The sequence below is a fragment of the Ichthyophthirius multifiliis genome, assembly GCF_000220395.1.
Source record: "Ichthyophthirius multifiliis unplaced genomic scaffold scaff_1120509249592, whole genome shotgun sequence".
Lineage (NCBI taxonomy): Eukaryota > Ciliophora > Oligohymenophorea > Hymenostomatida > Ichthyophthirius > Ichthyophthirius multifiliis.
This window is the reverse complement of record NW_004087568.1, coordinates 54,901-72,530: the sequence shown is the minus strand read 5'-3', so window position 1 is coordinate 72,530 and position 17,630 is coordinate 54,901. Positions and strand designations below refer to the sequence as shown.

The following is a 17,630-nucleotide window of genomic DNA, read 5'->3' as shown; positions in this document are numbered from 1 at the left end:
AAAAAAAATTTACAAAAATAACAAAATAAAAAAAAAGAATACAAAAAAAAAAAACTAAAAAAAAAAAAATATATATAATAATAATAAAAATAAAAATAATAATAAATAGAAATCTCAAATGATAGAAGAATCATAAATATAACCCATAGTCGAATAACTCTTATAGAAATAACCTTAATAGTAGTAAAAATCAAAAGCCGATCAATTTATTCTTTAATGTATAAAGCAAAAACGCCCAATATTTATATCCACAACCGGTATATCGAATATTGCGACAAAAAAGACTATTAGTACTAAGACTAGGGGACGAAAGCCCATAATATAAACAGAAACCTACCACTAATTAAAAAGACAAGCAGCAATAGACCGCAAATATTATTAGGAAGAACTCAAGAAAAAATGTGAAGAGCAACTATCAGAAGAAGAATCAGACGATAACCTTTCAAATTAAATAAACGAGTAAGAATTTAAGCCTAACTCCGCTTTTTTGAAGCAATATAGATAAAGGTTAATAGGCCGATCATCAAATTCTAAAATTTTTGAATTGAAATACTCTGACACTGACCTTCCGGCTGGTAAAGTAATAAAACTAATTAATCACAAACTGAGCCATTTACATTAATCAGAATGCCATGAATTAAAAAATGAATTCAAAATTCTGAGCAAAATAAAGCATGAGAATATTATTTCCTTAGGATTTGAAGAATTTGTATAAGATAAAAATTTTTGTGGGATAATATTACCCTAAGCTAAGTTTAATTTGATGTAATTTGCGAAAAATTAAAGACATGGAAAAGTTAATTTATCTTTAATAAGAGTAGCCTTTAAATAAATTGCCTAGGCGGTTTATTATTTGCATACTAATTATATTTCGCATAATGATATAAAACCAGATAATATTTTCATTTTTGATGAAATTAGTGATTTTAAATTGGCGGATTTTGGATTTTCAGTGCTTTTACCTAAACCAGGAAAATACAAAAGAAATTCAGTTTTTTAATAAAACTTAAGGAAAATTAACAAATATTAACATTTAAAAAAAGAATGGAAACTCAGATGTAAATAATATGTGGCCCCTGAGTTGATTAAAGTTTTAAATGGAAAAAGACCTAGAACCCCTTCTGATGAAAAATCCAATGACGTATTTGCACTTGGAGTGAGCTTTTTTATTGTTATTTTCTATTAGTTACCTTTCTGTGGGAGTGCTAGGAAAACAGATTAAAGATATAAACATTTTTATAAAGAATAATAAGAAAAGTTTTGGTCTTAGTTTAAGTCAATTCTAGCTAAATTATCATAATAAGATAACTCTTTTTGTGAAGAAATGAAAGATCTTTTCAATAAAATATTAGAACCTGATCATAAAAAAAGGTATTCTATAGAATAAGTTATAGAACATCCTTGGTTAAATCATTGATTGATTATTTTTCATTTTTTTAAAATTGATGGTGAATTTAAATATATATTATAATTATAAGTAGCTTTTTTATGTAAAATTAATTAACTTTAAATAAACAATTTATAAATTATATATTTTATTTTAATATATATTAATTTCTCTATCTAATCTATTATTATGTTAAAATATTAATTAAAAATTAGAAATAATTTTTATTAAAAAAAATTTATAATTATAATAATTTTTATTAATATATTATAAATTAAAACATAAATTATTTTCAAATTTTAATATGTTAAATTAGAAAATAAGAAAAACTATTTTAATATAGAATATTAGAATATTAAATAAAATTATTTATATATTAATCAAACTGAAACAAAGTTATTTTGAAAACAAAATTAAATTGAAATAATAAATTATCTTATTGCAAAATATAAAAAAAATTAAATTAATAAATATTATTAATAATTTATTAATTTTAAAAAGTATAAAAAAAAATAATGATATATATTAATTACAACTAATAAATATGTGAAAATAAATATATTAAAAATAAAAAAAAAAAATTATTATATAATTTAAATAAAATAAATATAAATATTTAAAGCTTAAAAAAAAAAAAAAACTAAATATAATAAAAAGTAATTGAAAATCAACAATAAAAAATATGTATAAAATATTTTAAAAAAAAATAAGAAATTCATATATATTAATTATTATAATTAATAAATAAAAAAGTATTAATATATATTATTTAAATAAAATATATATATTAATATATATATATATATATATATATATATATATATTTATATATATTTATATATATTTTAATCATATATATACTTTTACCTTTTATTTTTAGTAATTTCTTTTTTATAATATATTATATTTATTTTATTTATAATTTTTTTTTTTTTATTTAATCATATATTATTAATATCTTTTTTTTTCTTTTAAAATATATAATTCAATATTATTAATTATATTATTATATATTATACTTAACTATACAAATTAATTTAATTAATTATTTTTTATTTATTATATTAATATTATATAATAAATATCTATATATTATTATAATATTTAATTTAATTTTTATTTATTTTTATTAATTAAACATAATTTTTTAATATTTTTTTTATTATATATTTTAAACAAAAATATTTTACTCATTTTTTATTTATTATTTAGTATAATTTATTTTATTATATTATTAATTTATCAATCTATTAATATTTTTGTAACCGCAAAATAATAAAATAAATTTTAATAATATTTTTATTTCCTAGAATTTTTTATCATTAAATTATATTTTTTAAAAAAAAAATATTAAATGTATTAAAATAATTTCAAATTGCCTTAAGAAAAGTCATATTAATTTCCAATTTATAATTATTTTGAAGAAAGTAATTAATTTTTTATATGAAAATTAATTATAATAATAAAGATTAAGATTATACTGTTTTTTATTAAAAACAAATTCCTTTAGAATTAAGGTAAAAACAAATTAATTATAAAAAGTTTTTTTTTTTTTTTTTATAAAAAGAGTTGAAGATCTTTAAGAATAATAAAATATTTAAAAATAGCCAACTTTGGAAATACTAAATATAAAGTGTTATATGAAGGTTAATATAATTATATATAATTATATATAATTATATATAAATTATAAATTAAAGAAAAATATTAAAGGAATTATAATTGAATTAAAAATTGAACTTTATAGTGAAAATAATTTATTTTTTAATTATATTTCAATGTAAAAATATTTATATTATATTTGCAAATATAATAATTAAAATTAGTATTGATAAAGAATCATTAAATAAAATAAATGAAGAATAAAATTTAGATTTAACTTTAAATTAGTTTTAAAATTAATTAATATAAATGCTTAATTAAATAATAAAAGATCCTGAAAAGTATTTATATAATTAAAATATATAAACAATATTTTTAGTTTTTTTGCAGTTTTTTTTATTTAAAATGATAAGTAAACATATTTAAAATTTATAGAAAATGGACCATTTAAATTTATAGAAATTATATATATAGATTTTATTCATTTACCTGATGAACTAATAAAATAAAACATAAATTTTAGATACAATTAACTAAAATATAAAATGAATTATATATAAGATAGACTTATTGAGATTTCTAAAATAATTTAAACTAAAAATCCTTCACTTTATTATGAAATAAAAACAAATTCTTATAAAAATAATAGTAAAGATTAGAAAATTAAAAACTAAACTAGATTTTTTTCTGATGTAAAATGAATTTTTTCTGAAAGGAATTATTTAAATTATAATTTTATGTATTTTTTTAATATTATTGTTTATTATTTGTAAATATAAATTAATTATTTAAACCTAAATTTTGTTTTTTTATAAAAAAAACTAATAAAATTAGTAAATAAATAAAAAATTTCTATAGAAGAAAAATTTAAAGCTTTGATTAATTTTAAGTTTTAAGAAAAACCATATTTAATTAAACTCCAAGTGAACAAAAAATAATGAGTGAAATTAATACATTTATAGACTTCTAAACTAATGGAATTTCTTAAAGATAAGAAAATATACTTGATATATAAAATAATAATATTTATGAGATTTAATCCTGTTTGAAGGTTCGATATATAATCTAGTAAATAAAAAGATATTAATATATTAGAATAATAATATAGATTTTTAAATTAATTAATTAAATTTGAAGTTAATAAGTTTAAAATCTAATAATTATATTTTATTTATTCGAATATATTTAAAATATATTAAATAGAGACTATTATAATAAATATAATGATAAATACTAAAAAATATAAAATTTTAATTATTTAATACTTCATATTAGAAAGTAAAAAAAACTAATACGAGATAATTAAGATAATAGACTGTAAAAAATACACTCAAAACTTTTTTTTTAGTTTAACAATCTAAAAAAACAATAACTTATGAAAAAATAAATGAAATAATCGTATTTTTTAAAAATAATAATAATCATTTATTATTAGGATATATTGAAAACTTAGATTACTATTTTTTCCCAAAATTCCATAATTTTGAATTTTTTCAAAAAGCTTTCTTATTTTTTTCAACCTGAAAATTTAAATAAGCTTATTATTAATTTCAATATTTTTTTATTTTTAAATAAATCATAAGCATCATATAACTATTTTTAGCCTTTTTTTAAACTATATTATCTTAATCTTATAACTTTTTAAACATTTATTTAGCTTTAATATTGATTTAGGTTAATTAAAGTTATTTTTATTTTTTTATAGACCTTCCTTAATTAATAAAAAAAATGAGTTTTTTTTTTTTTTATTTATAATATTTTATGTATCATTTTAAGAATTTATAATACAATTTCTAACTTTTTAAAATTTAGAAAGAATTATTAATTAATCTTTAGTTCAAATAATTTATTTATGAAACAAATTAAAAAGTACCAACTTATTTTAATATTTAAACAAAAAAATCTAATTTAAGTTTTCTATTTCTTTATGTTTATTCGAATATAAAAAAAATATCTAAGCTTTTGATATTAATTATTATTTTTTCGAATTAAAATATATTCCAAAAATAATTTAATTTACCGAATTTAAATAACAATTCATGTTTAATGTATTATCTCTTTTTATAAATATTTTGAATTTTTTACTTAAAAAGTTTCCTTTCTTAGTAAAATTGAATATTATGTTTTTCTTTTTTTTTAAGAAGGCAATTTTTAACAAATTTAAGGTTTATAATTTATATTATATTTTATAGTTATGTATTATTATTGTTTCATAATTGTTTATGTATTTATTTAATTTTTTATTTCTATATATACATATATTGTTTTATTTAATAAATCAATTAAAATAAGTATAATTAAATTTATTTTCATAATATAAATAATTTATTTTTATTCATAATAAAAAGATACAATTATATAAAAATTAATTAAAAAAAATAAATAATTTATATATATTTTTCTTGAAAAAAAAAAATATTTAATAAAGTTATATTAATTTTATGAAAAAAATAAAATAAATTTATTTTATAAAATTTATATTCGTTTATTTTATTTTAAAAAATTTTAATTAAAAATTATTTAAGAAAATAAGATTATGATTAATAAAATTAAATAATAAAAATTACCAAGTCATATATAATTCGATACTGTTTCACAAGCAACAAAATTATTAGAAAAACGAAGAATATTATATGAAGTTAATGAAGCTTTTGAATCATAAAAAGCATTATATTTATAGTAAAAATAATCTTATTTTTATTACTTTTAAAAAATAAAATAAGGAACGAAGAAAACTTTAGAAAACAAGAAAATTGTATTAGATAAAGAGATTCCAATATATAAACAAATTTAATAAATTTTTGTAAATTTCTTTAAGAAAATGAAGCTAGAAAATTGAGGGCTTTAAAAAGATAAATAGATGAGTAAAATATAAGAGAATGTAAATAAAAAGAAATAAATGAATTATAAATATAATGTATTGAGTTATAAAAATATTAAGATTAATTAGATGAAAAATTGAATTCTTTAAAAAAACATGGTGATTATTTAAATTAAGTAATTTAAATTTCTGATAAATATCAAGATATACCTTAAATTCTTAGCTTATATTAAAAATTAACAACCAGTTATTTAGAATTAAACAAAAAAAATTAATAAACAGAAGAAGAATATGAGAATTTAAAATAATAATCGATTCTTTATGAAAAGAATTAAAATTAAGATATATTATAATTAAATAATGATATAAAAGATTTAACTAAAAAATTAGAAGTTTTTTTTATAAAAAAATAAATATTTTTTTACTTTATTTTATTTTATTTATTATTTTTTTTTAAAAAAAAGGAAAAAATAAATGAAAGAAATTCCATATAAAATAGTATTGAAATTTCTAATAAATAATATTGTCAATTAAACTTAAATTTTGGAAAAATTTTAATGTCTATTGATAATTAATATGAAAAATGTACTGATAAAAAAAAGTCTAAAAACAATGAAAATTTTCTTGATTTTATTTAAGAAAATTAAAAGGAAAAAAAAATTAAAGAAATAGGAAAAAAAAAAGATTAGAAAGTAAAAAGAAAAACTATTGTATAAGAAGAAGATTTTGATGAAAAAAGTAAAAAAATAATATTTTTAATAAATAATAATAGTAAATATATTAACAATTAAAAGCGAAAATATCTATTGCTAAACTTAAATATATAATTTAATAAATTACATATTATAAAAATATACTTGATGGCATTAAAAAGGATTAAGAAAAAATAAAATTACCAAAATGAAATATTATTTATTCATATATATTTTTTATTATTAAGAACAAAAACTATAGTAAAAAAACTAAATTATACGTACAATACATTTTTTTTAAAAAAAAACAAAATAAATAACAAATAATATCTATTTACGAAAAATTGTATAAAAAATATGAATTTTAATTTATTTATTTTTTAAAAAAGAATTATTTTTTTATAGATTTAAATATAAATAGTTTATAATTTTTTCTAACAAAATATAATTAAAAGTATTTATAAATATAAAAATAATATAAGACTTTTAAAAATATAATATTTTCACTTTTATATGTTTTTATCTATAATATCTTTTAGTAAATATTATGTAGTATTATCTTAAGAAATTCTTTCAAAAGGAATTAAATGGATAGACTTTCGAATAAAAAAAAAATTGGACATTGTACAAATTATACCGTAAATTTCAACAATCATAAGAAACAAAGTTACAAAAATAATTGAAAAAATATAAAAAATATATACAAAATCAATAAATTAGTCAATAATATTATGATTGTCATCTTTTAAATAGCTTTTAATATTTTAAAGTATTTTCATTACAAGAATCTATACTTATATTTATTCAATATATTATTAACTTATGATAAAATTATAAACAAATTCACTATTTAATTAAGAGTAATCTTTCGTTTGTATATTTGATATAATATCATTTATTACATGAACTAGTCCCAAATCAATAATTCCGTTTTATGCTTTTTTACAAACTGAAATTTCTATGTTTGAGAGATATTTTTCATATAACATACATGAATTATCTGAATTTATTTATTGTAAAAAAATTTTTAGTTGTTTTGATTGATTACTATTGTTTATAGTTTTTTGAAATTAATTTAAAAAATATGTTATAGATTCTGTTAATCCTTATATTTTTATTTTATTTAATTCTTCATTATTTATATAATCAATTTATATTTATCTTGTTTGTTATTAAAATTTTAATGATTATTAAATTATTTATAAATTATTGGAAGATACCATATAATTAAAATGTTTTTAAGAATCTAAAAATTATAAATAATCAGTAATTGGTTAACTAAATACCAATGTAAATTTATTTATTATAAAAAAACCCTTTTATTGTAATATATTTTTATAATAATAATTAAATAAATAATATTACACTAAAAAATATTAAATCAGATATTAAAATAATAAATCCAATAAAATAGACTTTATTATAATCTAGTTTATTATTACGTATTCTATCAAATAAATATATACTTTAATGTTATTCTTTATTTTTTTATTTTTCTTATATTTATTTAGATTATAAATTTGATTCATTTTCTTATATTAGTAATTTCTTATAATTTAATTATAAATATTCTAAAATAAAAATATATAAATGATTATAATTAAAATATATAATATAATTTACAATCATTTTCTTATTATAATTGCTTCTAAATTAATTTTAAATTAAGAATTTCAAATAAAGCTTCTTATTCGGTAATTCTTGAAACAATCATTAGTATTTTTTAAATTTTAATTAAATATATTCTATATAAATAAACAACGATAAAAAAAGAACAAAAAAAAAATAAACTATTAATAATAATAAGGACGTATTTTACATTCGTAATTTAATTTTAATTTTCTTATACTTCTTCTTTTATCAATATTTATATTTAGTTAAAAACTTATACAAAATAAGGCATATTTTATTAAACTATGAATAAAAGATTATCTAATATATTCACATTTTAAATATTTTATATAAAAAAATATTATAAGCTAATAATCTTTAGAAAAGATTCAAAATAACTATATTTTCTATTTAAAGAAGGATCTTTTAAATAAATATTTTCATTAAATTGAAACTATATATAATCATTATTTTATGATAATTATTTGATTAGAATATCATTTTTTGTTTATTCGAAAACTTCTTGGAGAGAATTAGTAAAAAATAAAGAAAAATCATTTTCAGTGTAAAATTAAAGGTTTTTTAAAGCAAGATAATTACCATTTAAAGAAAAAATATTAAATGAATAAGCTAATGTTTACGAATAGTCAATTTTAATAATTAAATTTTGTAAATTTACTAGTTTTTATTACAAAAAAAATAAGATAAAAATATTAAATATTATCAAAAATAGCCAATAGAAAAAAATCGAAAAATTTAAATAATATAGAAAAAAAGGATGTTTTTTTTAGTTTATGTTTTCATAAATTTAATATACTAAGTTGTTTTTTTATTTTCTATTATTTAGATTTACTTCGGGTATTCTATAAATAAATATATACATATATATATATATATATACATATATATATATATTATATTTATATATATTTATATTTAATTTATATTTATATATTTTTTTATATATATTTGTTTTAAAAAAATACAGTTATTATTTAATAGTATTCTTATTATTTACTTTTTCTTTATTTTCAATGATTAATTTTTTATTTTAATTGTTAAATTAAACTTAATTTTTTTCTTTTTAATAATTAATATTATTTTCATTTTTAGATTATTCTTCGAAAAATTATTTGTTTATTTTAATATTAGGTAATTATTTTTGTTTTTTTCAATAATTGATTAATACATTTTTATGTCAAATTAAGAATGGATTATAGAATTATTTTATATAGGAAAATTATTATATAATTTATCAATAATGTCTTTTCTTTATGTTAAATTTTCCACAGATAATTCAGAAAATTATATTTATTTTGCATTTTAAGGGCTATTTATATTGTTTCCAAGTCTATTTAGTTCTAAATTATTGCAAATAAAAGGTTTAGAATGGTTCTTATTTTTCAAAGAATCCTATTTTTGTTCAATTAAACTAATTTTATTTATTTTTTCTTCTATAATTATACTCTATTATTATTTTAAACTAGTTATTTCTATTAAAAATAAAACTAATTATCCCTCTTTAATAAAAGGAATATTTTCTTGTTTTATATTTAATAATGCTTCAAATACAATAGGATTTTAGTTTGTAGTCGAATATTCACTCTATGAATAAATACTATTTTTTCCTTAATTAGATAGAGTATTTATTTTTTAAATATCTTTTTTAGCTGTTAATAATTGCCTTAAATCTATTTTTTTTTATTTTAATTTTCTTTAATAATTATTTACTTTTTTTAGTATTAATTTCATATTTTAATTATTCATACTATTATGACATTTCAAAATTTTCTAAAACTTTATCTATATATGGAAAAAAATACTCTATTCTGTTATTATAAATGTGCTTTTTTTCAACTTTTTTTTATAAATAGTTATAAAAAAATTCATAGAAATTTTTAGAAAATTCTTTTATTTTCCCTTTTTCATCAAGTAATATATATTAGCTATTAGATTTTAGTTTCAATAGTAAAGCGGAAAAACAAAAATCATCTTTTATATTCCAATAATAATTTACATAAATTTTAACAGGAAATATAAATCCATCTTAATTTTATTTTATTTTACTATAAAAAATAATAATTAAACTAACCTTTATTCTTGGCCAATGCGACTCTATATTTTCTTATAATTTTCTAAATTCCAGTTTCTACAAGTCGAACAATAAAATTATCATGCCAAACACTTATACAATCTGGAATTAAATCATTTAAAGAACTCAATGTTTTAAATTCTTGATCTTTATACCCAAAAAAGCTTGGACTATTACTAGAATATGACTTAATAGATGCTATTTGTGTACTAAAACCACTTATTATAGAAACTACATCTCCTTTATATTAATTTTTTTAAAATTAAAAAATAAAATAAAAAAATTACCTTATAATACGTTTAATGAATTAATTAAGGTCGGATCTTTAAATTTGTCTTTGAAATTGATTTCTTGAATTTTATTTTCTATTTTTTTAGTTCTGGAGTGATCATTATATATTCTTGAGGAAACTATCAATTAAAGTTTTAAATATTACATTGACTTTTTATTTTTTTTCAACTCTTTAGATAATAAATCTTATATTAATTAAAATTCTTTCATTAATTCAAGTATTTCGTTATAAAGTGTATTTATTTAAGGGTAACCTTTTATCATTTTTTGGTATATTTTTTGTTTATTTTATAATGCTTTTATTATATATTTTTTTATTGTTTTTATTTTTTCTTCATTTTAGACAATTTTTTAGTAAGTATTAAATTATTTAGCTAATTATTGATCTTTTTATCTATTTTATTTTAAATATTTTTGTTTTTTTTTATTTTATTTTACTTATAAGAATATTTCAAGGATTAATCTGTACTTTTTATGGAGTTTTCGATAATCGTACAGCATGAAATTTCCAGTATTTTATAAAAAAATGCTTTATTTTGATATTTTTATATGAAAGATTTGAGATAATAATAGGCTTTTATTAAATTTTATTCACTATAAATACTAAAAAAACAAAATCTTATACTAATATCTTATAATTCCTTTTTTTTTTGTTATAAAAACAACAAAAATTAAAAACCCTTCTAAATAGGAAAAAAATAAAATAAAAAAATATTACTTATTTACTACTGTTTGTTTTTTATAATTATTTTATCAAATTCCTAAAATTATATTAAATAAATTTTAAAATAAAATCATACGAGGCTTTTTTTTTTAATAAAAAAATATAAATTATTTAGAAAAAATAAAATAAAAATACTTTCATAATCTTTAAAAATAAGGGAAACACATTTATCTTCATCTAAAAAACTTAAATTTATCGTATTATTTGAAAATTAACATGGACATAATTTATCATTACAAATTTATTAATGATTTTCAATATATCCCATCAATATCAATTTATATTAATTATTTGTTTATGATTATAATGATAGATAAAGTAATTATTACATATAAAAACAAGTTTTATAAGGTTTATATGGTTAATAAGCAGTTTTGTTTATTTAAAAAGATCCAATTTATTACATTTTTTTATAAATATATTATCTTTAAACACAGATAAAAAAGGGGATTAAAATTATTAAATTAAAAATATTAATTTGAGTAAAATAATAATTGTAAACTTCAATAAAAAAAGCAAATAAGTAGATATTCAATAATAATAAATAATATTCACAATATAAAATATCTATTAAAGGATATTTCATATAAAACACATAATATTAATAAATAAGAAGTCCTAAATTAATTAAAATAAAAATAAAATTATTCTATAATACTTGAGGATATGAAAACATTACTAAAATTATTATTATTGTTATTTCTATTACTTTACTTTATGAATATCGAGATTTTATTGGATTCTAAGGCATAAACTCACCTACATGATATACTAGTAAATAAATTATACATGTATAAATAGTTGTTAAAATCTAAACTAAGCATAATATAATATAAAATACTTTATGTTCTCCCCAATAAGGAAAATCCTAACATCTCTGAATATGCTTTGAGTTATTTGAATCTATAAATAAAACACAGAATAAAGAACCGAAAATTATATCTATTTTTATTTACAAGAAAAACCATTTAAATAACTCTATATAAATTTATGCGTACATAATATCACCAAATTTTGATTAATAATTAGTAACTTATTATTTAGATGCTTATTTATAACAAATTATTAAAAAAAAAAATTCTAAAAGGCAAACCATATATAATATTATTAAATTTATTATATCTCCTATATTATTTAAAGCAATTATAGGAAGTATTCTGCTTATTTTTGTAAACTAATTGATTATTTTTAATAAAATGCTTATTTCTTAATCTCTATATAGAATAGATATCGATAAGCTATGTAATTGTAAAAAAAATACGGTTATTAGCAAAATATAATATACAGTTGATCGCTTGAATTCTCGTTCTTGAAAATATATAAAATTCCATAAATTTGATATTTTTTTCTATATATTTAAAGTATTGATTGTGCAAGAGTTCATTTTTTTTTTTTGTTAAATATGTGTTTAAATATAAATATGTTTTTAAATTTTATATAATAATATATGAAATAGATATATATTTTATTATTATATAGAATTTTTTTTTTTTTGTTTAAACAAAAAAAAATTAATATAAATTGATTTTTTTGTTTTTAAAAAAAAAATTATATTTTTTTAAAATAAAAAAAAAAAAAAACGTTTTTTATAGAGGAATTTTTATAAAAAAGTATAATTAAAAATATCAAATAAACTAACAACTTAATTTATTTTAGTATAAAAAAATAATATTATTACTTGTTTTTAAGATAATTTAATATTATAATAACAATTTTTTTATTATAAAAAGTGATTTTAATTAAAAAAATTGTTTTTTTTTAAAGAAATATTTTTTTTTATTTTAATAGATGATTTAAGTTTTGAATTTTTAAAATTAATTTTTTTGTTAATAAAAATTTACTTAAATAATATTTGTTTTTTAATTTATTAAAAAAGTATATTAAAGTATATTATTACTTGTCTTTAGATTTTTTATTTTTTATGTAAATTAATTTATTTTATAATTTTATAAATTCAATCAAAATAAAAAAGGCCCGTTTATCTGTTTTCCTCGCCCTTTTAATTGGATTTTTTTATTTTATTTTTAATAAAAATTAAATACAATAAGTATATTCTAAATAGTTAAATTTGCAATAAAATGTGTAGCTAGTATTAAAAAATTTAATATTATTAATTAAAATATAATAAAATATATTTTTTAACAAATAAAATTAAAAATTATTTTAAATAAACATATACAATTTAATAAAAATAATGAATAATGAGAATTTCCATGAAAAGTAATTACTTATTGATTCTATGATAAAATTAATAGAGTAAATAATTATGATATAATAATCTCTTTAAATATCTTTTTATTTGTTATAATAATTAGACATATAAGAATAAGTAAAAGTCATTAAAATGAAATATTTAATTCTTTAAAAACGAATGATTTAATAAAAATATTATAAAATATAGACGATAAAAATGAAAGTAAAAAAAATTCAAATATAAAAAATGATTTTAATAATTAAAAGAATTAAGAAAAATTTCATGTAAATTTTTATGTGAATTACTTCATGAAAATAATAATATATAAAACACTTTTTGTAACCTAACAGGGATTCCTTTATTAGAAGGGAAAGTATTTTTATATTAAAATAAAATAATTCAAAAAAAAAAAGATTTGTGTGAGTAAAGTTCCAGATAATTTTTTATAAAATGATTTAAAATTATTACCTGAACTTTTAGAAAAACTTAAAAATATGTAAACACCTTAAAATAATAAAGGTATAAAAAAAAATTATATATATATATATATATATATATATATATATATATATATATATATATATATATATATATATATATATATCTTAATAAAATAAAAAATATAGGATAATCACCATTGTGTTGGTATTTGACAAATAAAAATGATAATGAATTAAGCCTTATGTATATTTTCCCTGAATCCGTAAGTAGTAATGATGATTAATTTATAGATCCTTAAAAATATTTATTTGGATTTTTTGTATATATATAATAAAAACAATTAGTAGATATATAAAATAGCATATAATAAGTTTCAAATTAAACTATAAGAAAAAAAAAGTATTAAATATATTAATTTATTTTATTTTAATTTTTATTTAATTTTTTTTTTTAAAATATAAAAATAAAAATAAAGTACTTTAAATACAAATATTAATAAAAAAATCTTTAATAACATAAAATAGTGTAATAATTCTTTAAATTAATCAACAATAAAATAAAGTAAAAATTTATTTAAAGAAAAAAAAATATTGAATAGATATAAAAATAAATATAAATATAAATATATATATATTTATATATATTTATATATATTTATATATATTTATATATAAATATTATAGCAATCTCTCCTATAAAAAAAACAGATATTTAAAATAAAAATTAAAAAAGAAAGAATCATTTAAGTTTAGCATTTAAACTTTAATCAAATTTCGGTATTTTTAATTTTTAATATATTTATATAAAAAAAGGTGTATAAGGTAATGAAATTAATAAAAAACTTGATAAATCAAATGAAATAATTTATGAAGAATAAAAAAATAAAAAAATAATTGAAGTTTAATTTCCTGAAAAATAGTAACAATATTTAAGCAACTAAATTTAAAACAATGTTTCTTATCAAATGTAATTTAAGAAATATGACATAATGCATAAAAACTGGATAGAAAAAATAAATTACAGTAATAAATATTAAAATGAAAAAAATAATAGTTCTTTTAATTCTTAAAGATTGCAATATAATTAATTAAAATAAAAAAATATTAATTAATAATAGATATAAAAAAATACTATTATTTTATAAAATAAAACTTGTGTTAATAATGAAAGTAAAATATACTAATTAAATAATTAAAAAAATATAAGTTAAAGAAAAAATTAATCTAATAATGAAAGTTTTGAAAATATATATTTAAAGTATTTTATTTATTTTAATATAAAAATTATATTTTTTTTTTTTATATTAGAAAAATAGATAATATAAAATATACTTTATAAATAAAAAGAAATTCTTAATATGATTAATTTTCTTAAAAATAGAAAGATAAATATACAAAAAACTATATAACTGACGATAAATAATACAATAATCAATCTATTAATACATAATAATAAATAAACGAATATTTAAAAATAAAAGACATTTACTTTAAAAACACCTAATAAAATAATACAGATGAAGATTTTTAAAATTCTATTAGTTTATCTTTTAATTAAAAATGAAAACTATTTTTTTTAATATATATATATATATATATATATATAGATTTTTTTTTTAGTTTAAAAATAAAATAAAAAATATTTATCTTAATTTAATATAAATATCCAATCAAATAATAGATTTTCCTTTTTTTTTTTTAATTAATAAAATATGTACCTTTATTTAATTTATAAAAAGCAAAAAACCAATAATAATTTTTTCATAAAAAAATAAATAAATAAATAAATAAAATTTTATATTAAAACAAAAAATAAATAAAAAAAATGAGTGATTCTACTAAAAAATCTACTTAAAAATAAGCCTAATCACGTTCTCGTTCCAGAACTCCATTAAAAAAATCTACTTAAAAATCTACCAATAAATAATCAGTTAAATAATAATCTAGATCTAAAAGTCCTGTCCATCAATAAAAAAAATCTGTTACCCCAAATAAAAATGCTTCTACAAAAAAGCCTGCTTCTGTAAAAGCTGAATCAACCAAAAAATCGACCACAAGATAATCGACTTAAAAACAATCAGCCTAAAGATTATAAACTTAAAAATAGAATGTTTCAACAAAAAAATCTACAGCCAAAACATCAACTAAAAAATCTGTTGAAAAAGAGTGAGAAAAAAAACATAATGGTTTTTTATAATTATTGAAAGTAAATATTTTTTATAGGAAATAATTACATTATTTGCAAATGATTTAGTTATATATATCGTTTTTATTTATTAAATCATTTTATAAAATATTTATTTAAAATTATTAATTATTTTGATAAAAAATTTAATTTAGTATTATATTAAAAAATAAGAATTTTTTTTATTTTCGTTTGTATAAGTTTTAGTAAATTTAGATATTTTTTTTTTTTTTAAGAATTTCAATAATTATAATTTATATATAATTAAAAACGACAATTTAATCTTTAGAAATTGTTTTTATTTATAAATATAACATTATTATAATAAATAAAAGAAAAAATTATTTTTAATTAAAAAAATTATTTGGATATAATATAGTCAAATTATTTATAATAATAAATATCAATAAAACAATATTTATTATATATAAGATATTATTTTTATTTTATTTTTAAAAAAAAATTATTATATTATTAAATATTAATTCTTGTTCGGGCTTTTTTAAAGGTTACAAAATAAAAAAATACATTAAATTTTATATTTTTAAACTATTAAAAAAAGGCGTAGAAAATCTAATTGTTAATAATAATACAATAATTAAACATAAATATATAATAACAATTTTTATAATAAAATAGTTTACTTTTTTCAATTTTATGCTTTTTTTTATATATATTTATTAAAATTTATTTTCAAGATAATAAAATTCTACATAATATATAATAAATGCTTTTTTAAAAACAATATTTATATTTTTCATAAAAGCAATAACATAATTAAAAGAATTAAGGAATATAATAAATATAGATATCTGGGATTAAAATATTTATTAAAAATATACAATAAAGCAAATAAATTATTCAATTATATTTTTAATAATCAAAATTAACATTATTATTTAATAAAAAAAAAAAAAAAATTAAATTAAAAAAAAATATCCCAATAAATTTATTCTTTAAAATATCTATAATAGAATGTTTTAAGACCAAATATGGAAATACTTTTAAGAAAAAGAGGACGTTATTAGTACCAAATTAACGATAAAGGATTTATTTTTTTAGAATAATAATTTCAAAACTATTAAAAGTTACTTTATTATTCTAGAGTTTAACTTAATAGATGTTTTTTTAAATTTGTTTTTATATTTTATAATTTATAATATTTAGAAATCATTTAACAATTTATATATTTATATTAAATACATATATATTTTAAAATATATTTAATTAATTTTTTTATTTAAAAAAATTTAAGAATCTAGTTTATATATATTAATTATCAGTCTTTAATTTATTTAATAAAATCTAATAAAGTATATAATAATATGTTTAGTTTCATAAAATATATTAAATTACAGTAAAAATATATAAAAATGTACCCAAAATAAACACAAGTAATTATAAATAACCTTAATTTATGTATCAAAAAAATTAACAACAATAAAATAAAATAAATTTCAATTGCCTATAAATGTAAAATAAATAAATTTAAATATGCTTTATTATTGAGATGTTAAGTATAAAATTATTAGTAAATATATAATTTTATGTTATGTTGTATTTTAAAGAATAATATAAAAAAAAGTATAAA

The 17,630-nt window shown here is 14.4% G+C and overlaps 2 protein-coding genes across 2 annotated transcripts, besides 31 other annotated features; one reads left to right on the top strand and one right to left on the bottom strand. All coding sequences in view use genetic code 6, as the record gives it.

Moving 5' to 3' along the window:
• Positions 1-54: part of a microsatellite that runs on past the window's edge.
• Positions 1-54: part of a microsatellite that runs on past the window's edge.
• Positions 1-67: part of a microsatellite that runs on past the window's edge.
• Positions 14-113: a microsatellite.
• Positions 65-105: a microsatellite.
• Positions 114-228: 115 nt separating the features above from the next.
• On the bottom strand, positions 229-1,429 carry IMG5_014600 (hypothetical protein). The gene has a single exon (XM_004039619.1). It carries the CDS (start codon positions 904-906, stop codon positions 598-600), a length of 309 nt encoding a protein of 102 aa, XP_004039667.1. The 5' UTR covers positions 907-1,429; the 3' UTR covers positions 229-597.
• Positions 1,430-2,165: 736 nt separating this feature from the next.
• Positions 2,166-2,231: a microsatellite.
• Positions 2,232-2,277: 46 nt separating this feature from the next.
• Positions 2,278-2,340: a microsatellite.
• Positions 2,312-2,379: a microsatellite.
• A 204-nt stretch (positions 2,380-2,583) lies between these two features.
• Positions 2,584-2,630: a microsatellite.
• A 407-nt stretch (positions 2,631-3,037) lies between these two features.
• Positions 3,038-3,079: a microsatellite.
• Positions 3,038-3,084: a microsatellite.
• A 576-nt stretch (positions 3,085-3,660) lies between these two features.
• Positions 3,661-3,701: a microsatellite.
• Positions 3,702-5,276: 1,575 nt separating this feature from the next.
• Positions 5,277-5,321: a microsatellite.
• Positions 5,322-5,370: 49 nt separating this feature from the next.
• Positions 5,371-5,447: a microsatellite.
• A 78-nt stretch (positions 5,448-5,525) lies between these two features.
• IMG5_014590 (hypothetical protein) lies at positions 5,526-6,548 on the top strand (the record flags this gene model as incomplete). The annotated part of the gene is made up of 2 exons (XM_004039618.1): positions 5,526-5,668; positions 5,713-6,548. Coding segments are annotated over 2 exons (979 nt in total), but the record flags the coding sequence as incomplete, so codon positions are not given.
• Positions 6,549-7,841: 1,293 nt separating this feature from the next.
• Positions 7,842-7,884: a microsatellite.
• Positions 7,885-8,986: 1,102 nt separating this feature from the next.
• Positions 8,987-9,082: a microsatellite.
• Positions 8,995-9,082: a microsatellite.
• Positions 9,022-9,063: a microsatellite.
• Positions 9,022-9,084: a microsatellite.
• A 3,533-nt stretch (positions 9,085-12,617) lies between these two features.
• Positions 12,618-12,652: a microsatellite.
• Positions 12,653-12,920: 268 nt separating this feature from the next.
• Positions 12,921-12,976: a microsatellite.
• Positions 12,960-12,999: a microsatellite.
• A 948-nt stretch (positions 13,000-13,947) lies between these two features.
• Positions 13,948-14,018: a microsatellite.
• A 430-nt stretch (positions 14,019-14,448) lies between these two features.
• Positions 14,449-14,482: a microsatellite.
• Positions 14,454-14,488: a microsatellite.
• Positions 14,466-14,537: a microsatellite.
• Positions 14,481-14,528: a microsatellite.
• Positions 14,538-15,433: 896 nt separating the features above from the next.
• Positions 15,434-15,460: a microsatellite.
• A 142-nt stretch (positions 15,461-15,602) lies between these two features.
• Positions 15,603-15,675: a microsatellite.
• A 452-nt stretch (positions 15,676-16,127) lies between these two features.
• Positions 16,128-16,193: a microsatellite.
• Positions 16,194-17,223: 1,030 nt separating this feature from the next.
• Positions 17,224-17,270: a microsatellite.
• Positions 17,271-17,630: the final 360 nt, after the last annotated feature.